The sequence below is a fragment of the Amphiprion ocellaris genome, chromosome 2, assembly GCF_022539595.1.
Source record: "Amphiprion ocellaris isolate individual 3 ecotype Okinawa chromosome 2, ASM2253959v1, whole genome shotgun sequence".
Classification (NCBI taxonomy): Eukaryota; Metazoa; Chordata; class Actinopteri; family Pomacentridae; genus Amphiprion; species Amphiprion ocellaris.
This window is the reverse complement of record NC_072767.1, coordinates 39865075-39875462: the sequence shown is the minus strand read 5'-3', so window position 1 is coordinate 39875462 and position 10388 is coordinate 39865075. Positions and strand designations below refer to the sequence as shown.

Sequence of the window (10388 nt, the reverse complement as noted above, 5' to 3'; positions counted from 1 at the left end):
TTAGCTGATTTATGGAAATTTTAGTTTATTTGTCTGATTTTAAGAGGTTTATTCTGCATGTGTGGTTGACATTTATCAGTCACAGAGCCTGAATACATTTAGATTACACACATTAACTGCATACAATATAGAATTATAGGTTACTGTATATTAGCATTGGTCTGATTCAATTCTTATTTTATGTATTTAGCAACACCAAAACTCCTAATAAGGCCCGTGAGGATTGTTAAAATAACCCTGACAGTCTGAATATCTGGTGGTTCAGTAATAAAAGCTGTTTTCCTTTATTGTATCTATTGTATTTGACTACGTTTTCTCTTTATTCGTGTAGTTTCAGAGGGTCAGATTAGGCCATCTGAGTTACGTATGTGTAAGAATTCATGTAAAATGGAGCTTGAACAGTGGACAGAGATCTCAGATCACTTGTACAGCATTTTAGAATGCTGCTCTGTCAGAATTAAAACCATTACAGACTGTGTACGAGCTCATATATATGCTGGAGAACATTTTAATAAATCTCACTGTTCCTCTAAGTTTCTGTACAGACTGAAGGCTGCTGGAAACTAACTGACTTTTGACTCATTCTGCATTGGCTCTCATCCACTTTCCAGGTGTATTTCATCTCAGACGAGCTTAAAGTTTGACTCTCCTTCACCGTCTGCTCGGCTGTGATGCGTGCTCTGCTACATGTGCTGCACAAAATGTCATCAACAATGAAGTCAGAGTCACTCTGCTGCACAAACTACATCTGTACGGCACCAGTTCTAATTGACCTCAAGCTCCTTTTTCTGTATGCTGTAATGTAAAAGGAAGTTTTCATGTCCGACATGTAGTGAAATATCTGTGACAGGCTAATATCAGGGGAGAACATCAACCAGTTGATATATTGGTTGTGATCTTGCCATTAATAAATGTCTCTTAATTCTTAGAAGAGCTCTTTAAAAGACTAAAAGCACTAATGACTGACTCATTACAACTAAATCTGTGTATGAATGAAAGAAATGGTTTGAACCTCGATTTCTTTCTAGATCAGGAAACCTCTCACTCCTGCCTATTAATAATAGATGCAGAAACAGAAGCTTAACAGCATCTAAAGGGAAAAACAACTACTAAAGCTCACTAATTAACACTCTTTTTTTCTTCAACCTTACAAATATCAAAGTATAAAAAGGCTGCAGTTCTTATAGATGTTATGGACCAGATTATTTCCTGGCAAGATGTAGCAACTTACTGGACTTTTGGCTTGTTAAGCTGTTGTGTTCTTCTCAGTGTATTTGGGCAAAAATTGAAATATATATGGATTAGATAAATAAGAGGGAAGGTGTTAATTGCTAATATTTAAAGATTTTTATTTCTTACCTTTACTTGCCTTCTTCTCCATTCCCCTCTTCATCACTCCATCATCTGTCTTCCATCTCTGCTGCCTGACAGCTCACTTCTTCATCCACCTTTATTTTGTTTGCCTCCCTTCTTCCTTCCTCCCCCCTCCATTTCTTTCTTTTCCATCCATTCTTTCATGTTTCTTTTACCTCGTCATCCATCCTTCTGTATCTCTCTTATTAATACTCTATTTCCAGCTGCCCTCTTTATTCCATCTGTCCATCCTTTTTGTTTCTTCATCTATTTGGCTTTAAACCTCTTTTGAAGACGAAAAGCTTTGTAGTGACATTTTGTACATGCATCCATTAGCTCTCGATTTTAAGCTCCTGTTATTCTGAATTACGATTTTTTATTGATTTTGGCATTCATAATATTCATCACAATGAGCTGCATGCTGAGGTTGACAGACTCTAGATTATGTTCGTTTTCAGATCCTTCCATTGTTTATTTTCTTTTAATACTCGCTGAAATGATTGGATTACGCTTGCAAGCTTGTAAAATCCAAGCTTGTGCACCTGAAACCTGGAATAACCCGCAGAACAACCAAAAACTGGACTCATTTTCATCCTCAGAACGATTCAGGGCCTTCATTTCATCTTCTAGCTGCTCTTGTTTCCGTTAACCCTGCTGTTGTCCTCATTTACAGGCACCAAAAAATATAGTTTCCTTGTCTGAAAAAAATCCAAATATTCAGCAAAAAAATCCCCCAAATTTATGAAAATTTGCAGAACATTCAGGAAGAAAATTCCAATAATTCCTTAAAAGTTTCCCTTAAAAGTTTTATTTAAAAAAAAAAAAAAAAAAATCCCCCAAATTTGGCAAGAAAATTATTGTCAATATTTTCAAAAAATGAGAAAAAAATCTTCCAAAAAAATCTTAAAAATATCTAAAGGGATTCCATATATATCAGTAAAATTTCTAATGTTTTCTTTAAGAACATTCACAAAAGAAGTCAACCAAAATCCAACGAAATTACGCTGGATTTTGGTAGATTTTTTTTTATGTGAATGTTCTTTAGAAATGTTTTTAACATTTCTTTTTTTCCACCAAAAATGTTCAAAGATTTCCCAAAAATGTTGAAAATGTGGACATCAGAAGTTTCACTGTGAAAATATATATTTTTTCCACATTTTCAAACTTTAAAACAGGTCAATTTTGACCTGCAGGACAACATGAGGGTTAATTGATTTGTTTTAAAACCTTAAATGCTTTAATTAATGTTTTTTTTATTGTCATTTCATTTTTTAATCATTATCTGCATCCAAGTTGCTTATATGTGCTCCTGGATCTTTAATTTCTTACTCCAAACCTCAGTATTTTCTGAGTTCAAATACAGAATGTATGAAAGAAAGCAAAGCAGCATGACAACAGTGCATTCTGAAAGAGATTTCACTTGACCACCAAACTGAAATGTCCTTCGCTAGTTCTAGTTCTGTGCTTTTAATGTGTGTTTTTATTATAATATGGCTTATTTAGTTTTTTTTTAAAAATTAGCGGGTTTTACTTCTGGTTGTTCACCCAGTTCAGGCATTTTTATGACAAAAAGCATTAAAACCATTGAGTATTACAACAACACCTCCCATTTTCCAGCTGTTTAGGTCATTCATTTCAAACAGGGAAACCATATTTCATTACTACATGTCCAAACAAGTAAAAACTGCCTTTTTCTGTTTGCTGGTAATTCTTTCAGGTTGTCTGGATTCAGCCTGCTCCCTGGAGCTTCAGTGCAGCAAACATCTGAAGCAGAACCCAGAGTCCAGATCATCAAGGACACAGTATTTCTATTTTGGCAGCCAGTTAGTGAGAAGGGAAGGTGGGAGGATGCGACTCTTTATCCTCTGGACCTTCACCCATATAAAACAAGCGAGTGAGAAGGTCTGACCACACAGCAAGCAGACGGAGACAGAAGCATGTTGGCAGCGGATGTCGTCTTCAGCGGAGCCTTGATGCTCTGCTGGACCAGAATCTTGGTGGCTCTGCAGGTCTCAGATGGACAGCAGCTGATCCCGGACCGAGACTCCACACTGACAGGTCAGAACCTGAACTACTGAAAATATTTCAATTTCTGCATTTTGTGTTCTGGTACCATTTTTGGAGCTTATTTTTTGGTGTGTTTTGCACATGGTTCCAGATTTAATTCCATAATTTAGGTGCATTTTCTTGGAGGCCCTTAAATCGGGGGTTGTTTTTGACTCACAGCTCCTTTTTGAGGTAATTAATGCAGCCATTTATCCATTTTAATTAATTCATTTGACATTTTACTCATTACTTTTACCAAATTATTTAAGCAATTTATCCATTATTGTAATTGGTTATTCATCCATTATTGTTAGCTTTTTATTTCAATATTTTAGCCATTATATTTAGGTAAATAATTTAGCTGTTTATATATCAATTTCAACCTAATGAATTCAATTATCCATTACTTTTATTCATTACTGTAAGTAGATTATTCAGTTGTTTATCAGTTAGTTTTGGATAATTAATTTAATGATTTATCCATGATTTTTTTTAGCTAATTAATTCAAACATTTATTAATTATTTTTCTACATTTTTGTAAGCAGATTTTTCATCTATAAATCTATTGTTGTAAGCTCATTATTGTTGCTATTTTTAGTTTTCGCTATTGTAATTTAGTTATTTTTAGTTTTTAACTTAGTCGTTTAATTGTTTATCCATATTTTTTTACTTAATTAATTTCAACATTTGTCTAGAATTTTTTTTAGGAAAATAATGAAAACATATCCTTTTTTTTTAGCTAATTAAGCCATTTATACATTATTTTTTAGCTAATAATTCAATCATGTACCCATAATATTTGACTGTTTATTTCAACCAATTATCCATTTTTTTTTGCTAATTATTTCAACTATTTATCCATTATTTTTGCTAATTATTTCTGTAATTTTTAGCTAATTGATGACTGCCTGAGATCCTGCAGGGCTCAACTGATGGTTCCAAAGATCTTAGACAGACAACCTCAGTTTCCTCTTTTAAACTTCTTCTTCAGACTCGCTTTTGTCATATCTTTGTCTTAATTGATGGTATTTGTTGCATCTATTTAATCCTATTTATATTTAATGTCTGGAGTCTTATTAATTAGTTTGAATATTTATGCATTTTTTGGTTGTTACTGTAAAGCATTTTGTCCATTTGTTTTCAAAAGATGCTAGATACAGATAAAGTAATTTTTATTAATAATGCTATTGCTTTTTCTAATTCAGAGCACACCTTCCCATCAGTCTCTCCGTGCTTCGTGGACGACATATTCGCAGCGCTGCGTGAAGATTCAGGAACCGACGGTGAACTCACAAACAGCACTTTGACTTTGTTTGGAATCTGCTCGGTGTCTGATAATTCATCAGGCTCCGTCTTAGCAGAACTCGCCCAGGAAATAAGAAGAAACCAGAGAAACCAACTGAAGGTTTTGTATCCAACTGCAGGTAACAATCCCCTCTGATTGGAGTGTCACTTGTTGCTTGAATGTGTGCTTTTATTTTTATCTTGCTTGCTCTTCTCCATTAGCGCTTGTTTCAGAAGACGAGGAGCGAGGAAGTCTGCTGTTGGCTTTTGACCTCCCACAATCTCCTTTACTGACGCTGAAGCCGGTGCTGCTTTTGGCATTTGAAAGTCCGGTTGCAGGAGAAGATCTGGACGTCACTTTTACCAGTCAGTCTCTGCAGCCGAGTACACAGGTGAAGAAAGGCCTGGAGGGGACGTTGCACAAGTTAAACTGTTAAATCTGTTGTTTTTATGTGTCAATTTATGAGATATTAGAAATTTTGTTTTAACCCTGGTGTCGTCCTGCGGGTCAAAATTGACCCGTTTTAAAGTTTGAAAATGTGGAAAAAAAAATAAAAATTTCACAGTGAAACTTCTGATGTCCACATTTTCAACATTTTTGGGAAATGTTTGAACATTTTTTGGTGGAAAAAAAGTTAAAAATGTTAAAAATTATTGTTAAGGACATTCACAAAAAATCAACCAAAATCCAGCAAATTTCACTGGATTTTGGTTAATTTTTATGTGAATGTTCTTAGAGAAAATATTAGAATTTTACTGATATATATGGAATCACTTTGAATATTTTTAGGATTTTTTTTGGGAAGATTTTTACTCATTTTTTTGAAATTATTGACAAGAATTTTCTTGCCAAATTTGGGGGATTTTTTTAAAGCAAAACTTTTAAGGGAAACTTTTAAGAAATTATTGGAATTTTCTTCCTGGAGGTTTTGCAAATTTTCATAAATTTGGGGAAATTTTTTGCTGAATTTTTGTATTTTTTTCAGACAAGGAAACAATATTTTGTGGTGCCCGTAAATGAGGACAACAGGAGGGTTAAAAGATTCGTTACTCAAGTGTGGAAAAGACTTCTGAGCTTGAATTGTGATAAATGGGATCTTTTAAACGTGAACAAATGTAGGAAAAAGGAAAAAAGCATACACTGACGGCAGTTTTTTATTTTTATTTTCTAGTCTGTATGCATTTCCAGAGAAACACAGTACCTACTACTAACAGGAAGATCATCAGAAGGCAACGTTCCCCAGAAATGGAGGGTCTCTGCTCGGACAAAATCCCCCGACATGAGTGAGAAACCATCTTCTCATGTTTTTATTTTCCTGTCTCACATCCAGCCTCCTTAAGTTTCCTCTCATTGCAGAGCAAAACCTAAAAGACATCCTCATTGGTGGAAAATCAGGAAATAACATCAGCATGATTCCGCTTCTGCTTTTCTCCGGGGAAACAGGAACCAACACCAGGTTGTCTTGGTTTTCATGTTCCCGGTTGAAATCCACAGACGTCACGGCAGCGGTCGGTAACAATTCTCTGTCTCTCTTCCAGCCACGCTCCTGTTTCAGGTTCCTCGCAGACCTCCTTCCTCTGCGAGCTGAAGCGTTTCCTGGGTGCCGTCCTGCCTCGGCAGCACCCCGAGGCTCCGCTGCTCCAGCTGGACTCGTTGAAGTCGCTGCCTCCCCTGAAGCTCGCCTTGACCTCCAGCGAGACCCTGCTGGCAGGAACGATCAGGTCCTCGGCTCCCACCATCCTCTCCTTCGCTAAGCGGGGCTCGGTGTTTCCAGACAAACATGGAGAGCTGGCCTTGTCTCCTGCTCTGCTGGAGGAGCTCAGGAGGAGGCTGGAGCACACTGTGGCTCGGATATCGGAGATACTAAGGGAGGAGAAGGTAGCTAATAGAGCCGTGGAGAGGCTGGAGAGGCTCCGAGAAGTCAGTGTGATTCAGTGGAAGGAAGCTGCATCAGGTGATGTGGGAAAGAAAGCATTCCCCCATATATCTCTCTTGAACTCAAACATCTCTCCAATGACACCAGGGCGTTCCGGTGTTAATTCTGTGTGTTGTTGGTTACTGGTTCTGAAAATAGAGAATTTGAGGGTTTATTTTTAACATGTTACTGATGAATGAGCCTACAAAACCTGAACAAAATACCCAAACCATCTGGAAGGCTGCATGGCACCAGAAACTATTGAGAAAAAAAAGGCCTGGCGACAGCATTTTAAACTAAATATTATTTAACTGTTCAAAATAAATAAAATGCTGTTTGGAGTGTCAGAAGATGGGTGTCTCATCCATTCATCTATTTCTTTCATCCTGTTATTTCAGATATGTTCCAGTTATTTTGGCCTAAGTAATACAACCCTTTTTCCATCTTTTTTTTTGCTGATTAATTCAATTATTTGTGCTTAATTAATTCAATCATTTATCCGTTATTTTTTTTTTGCTAATTTCACCATTCATACATACTTTCATACTAATTAATTTAGTTATTTCTCCATTATTTTTGTCCATTTTTATAAGCTGTTTATTCAGCTATTTGTTCAGCTGATTATTGAGCTGTTTATCAATTATTTTTAACTAATTAATTTAACCATTTATAATTTTTTTGATAATTAATTAAACTGATTATCCATTAATTTTGTCTTATTAATTCAATCATTTCTCTATTATTTTTTTGCTAATTAATTTCACCATTTGCACATAATTTCAAACTAATTAATTCAGCTATTTCTCCATTAGTTTTATCCATTTCTGTAAGCTGATTATTCAGTTATTTGTTCCTTATTGTAAGCTGATTATTCAGCTGTTTATCAATTAGTTTTAGCTAATTAATTTAACCATTTATCCATTATTTTTATCTATTATTTTTTCTTATTAATTTAACCGTTTATACATAATTTCAAACTGATTATTTCAACTATTTATATGTTTTTTTTTATCCATTCTTGTAAGCTGATTATTCAGCTGTTTATCAGTTAGTTTTAGCTAATTAATGTAACCATTTATAATTTTTTGGTAAGTAATTATTATTTTTATCTAACTAATTAAACCACTTATCCATGATTTTAATCAGATTATTTACACATTATTTAGATATTTATTCATTATTGTAAGCTGAATTTTATTTTTTTACTTAATTATTTCAACCATTTATGCATCATTTCAAGCTGACTAATTCAACTATTTATCTTTTATTTTCATCTGGCACTATTTTTGAGTACTAAACCAGTTATTTTTTTTTAGCTATTTAATGCAACCATTTACATTACTGTGAGCTTAGTAATTCAAGTATTCATCCATTATTTTTTGACTCTTTAATTCTACTGTTTGTACATTATTTTTAGCTAATTCATTCAAACATTTGTCTACTATTCTAAAACACTGAGCAAAATATTTCAGCTCATTAGCCACTACATTAAACATTTGTTGTTTTGGTAGCACAGCAAAAGCACTGTTTACTTCTATCTGCATTATCCTGACCTAAATGTAGAATTCTTTGGTATAAAGATCCTTTATGTTTAACTGATGCTTCTGCTTCCTCCTCTGCATCCAACAGGAGAGACTCAGTTCAGAGCACTTCTCCTGCTGAAGGCCCTCCATTCGGTGACTTTTTCATACGACATGCAGAGGCGACTGAGAGCCACCAGAAAGGGCCGAAATAACCCAGCGGGGGTCAACGTCTGCGGGCTGAGGAGCCTCACCGTGTCCCTGGAAAGGCACCTGGTCGGTCCACACACTGCCAACATCAACAACTGCTACGGATCCTGTGCTTTCCCCCTGACCAACGCCAACAACCACGTCGTCCTGCTCAACTCCCACATCGAGAGCAGCAGCAGCGTGGACGAACGGGCGCCATGCTGCGTTCCTGTGGCCTACGAAGCTCTGGAGGTCATGGACTGGAACGAACAGGGGACCTACCTCTCCATTAAACAAGATATAATAGCCAAGGAGTGTGGATGTCGCTGAGACAGTATATAGTATATAGACAGTATATATATATATATATATATATATATATATATATATATATATATATATATATATATATATATAATATTTTACTTGTTTGGTTTAACACTCACTGACCTCTGTCACCTCACTGTCATTTATATGTTGCATGCAGCATTTATACATTTTGTGTAAATCCACATTAATTCACAGTTTACTTTCACAGAGATAGATGATGCAGGATGCCTTGATTAGAGTGTTTCTCACACTTAGAAATATTCATTGATACCTAAGCCACAAAGAATTGTGTTCAAGAGATATGTCAAAATGTAGATTTTATTATCTTCCACTGTGTGTCAATATTTTATGCTCATCATTAAGTGTTTGAATAAAAATTCTATATAAAGCTATTGAAGATTGTCATTATCTCTGAAAATATTGCCTTCAATGTTGATGCTGACAGTATTAGCATACTATGCAGGTACATGACATTTAAAAACTGGTGACATCAAAGCAACACGAGTCACTTTAAAATATTTATTAAATATTATAAATACTTCTCAACAAGGCATCTCCTGACAGACAAGTATTGCTCTCAACTATACAAATAATGGATGAAATCTAATGTTCTGAAATAAACTTAAGACTTTTGGAGTTCTTTATCTACATCTGTTTGTTGACCTTCAGGCTTTTTTATGTTTTATTCTTTAGCTTTGGGTTTCAGGATCACTTTGCTGCCCATCGGCTTTTTCCTTCTTCTTATCGCTCCGACTTCTTCAGATCCCCACCACCACATGAACGTGTCCCACAAGGAAATCTGGAGGCGGAAAACAACAAACGTCTGAGTCTGATTCACAGAGAAATGACCCAAATGCACACAGTAGAAAACACAATTCTGTTGCTTTTAATACATTAATATTTTGTGATTTACTGAATTGTTCTGTTGGACTTTAAAAGAAACCAATGCTTAAACAAGGTAATAATCCTCCTGCATGTGATTTACAAGTCTATCTGATCTACAAGGAAGCACACTGATGTTTTTATTTCTTTATAAACAGGGAATTCTAAACGAACATATAATATCATATAAAAATATTTTATATGAGAAGTTGAGGATAAAAGGTTTGCATTCCCCAGCTACAATTTTCTTGTTCCAAAAATATTCTGAGAAAGTTACTAATGTTTTCTTTTAGTTCCCAAAATGTTCTTCGTAAAGGTAAGATAAGGAGAAGATGTTCTAAAAATGTTTGGTGGTGTTAGACCCTTGTGTCCTACACTGAAAACGTTTTCCCTGATATCATGTAATATAGTAGAACACTGTACAAGCGTTCTACAAATTCTATACTGTGTTCCCTCCACAACATCCTCAGAACATCCTGAGAACATTGCAGCCAGAATGTTCCACCGTTGTTCACATGTCACAGCAGAGGAACGTCTCATGAACAATGTTCTGTCATCTGACATCTCAAGAACATCCTGAAAACCTGGGAACATGCTTCCTTTGTCATCATAGTGGAAATGTTTTATCAAAGAACATTCTGTAATGGGTTCCCTCAACAAATAAAAAGCTAAATGTTGCACCTTTACTTGTCATATCAGAGGAACATTCTGTCATCTGAGGCCTCGAAAACATCTGGAGAACATTTTATTGAATGTTGGTTTGACTATGCTCCTCTTTTATCGACATGGAACACCATTTGTGTTGAAAAAATTCTCAAAATGTTTTTCTAGTATTTAGCAAACATGAATCATTGTGGGGGGCTGCAC

General features: G+C 35.3%; 1 protein-coding gene across 2 annotated transcripts; it reads left to right on the top strand.

Moving 5' to 3' along the window:
• The first annotated feature begins 2502 nt into the window (after nucleotides 1-2502).
• amh (anti-Mullerian hormone) lies at nucleotides 2503-8686 on the top strand. 2 transcript variants are annotated; one of them, XM_023267257.3, is made up of 7 exons: nucleotides 2503-3411; nucleotides 4606-4824; nucleotides 4907-5076; nucleotides 5857-5968; nucleotides 6057-6141; nucleotides 6224-6639; nucleotides 8230-8686. In XM_023267257.3, the coding sequence occupies exons 1-7, from the start codon at nucleotides 3291-3293 to the stop codon at nucleotides 8637-8639; spliced, it is 1533 nt and encodes a 510-aa protein (XP_023123025.2). In that variant the 5' UTR covers nucleotides 2503-3290; the 3' UTR covers nucleotides 8640-8686. The 2 variants fall into 2 exon arrangements, with proteins under 2 accessions (XP_023123025.2, XP_023123024.2); XM_023267256.3 differs by having other exon boundaries at nucleotides 2507-3411; nucleotides 6042-6141; nucleotides 8230-8685.
• The last annotated feature ends 1702 nt before the right edge of the window (nucleotides 8687-10388 follow it).

What these genes read in the sequence shown, in the direction of transcription:
- amh (XM_023267256.3), top strand. Translation starts at nt 3,291, where the DNA reads ATGTTGGCAGCGGATGTCGTCTTCAGCGGAGCCTTGATGCTCTGCTGG. An exon ending in CCGAGACTCCACACTGACAG is followed by an intron (nt 3,412 to 4,605) that starts GTCAGAACCTGA and finishes TTTCTAATTCAG; the next exon opens with AGCACACCTTCCCATCAGTC. An exon ending in GACAAAATCCCCCGACATGA is followed by an intron (nt 5,969 to 6,041) that starts GTGAGAAACCAT and finishes CTCTCATTGCAG; the next exon opens with AGCAAAACCTAAAAGACATC.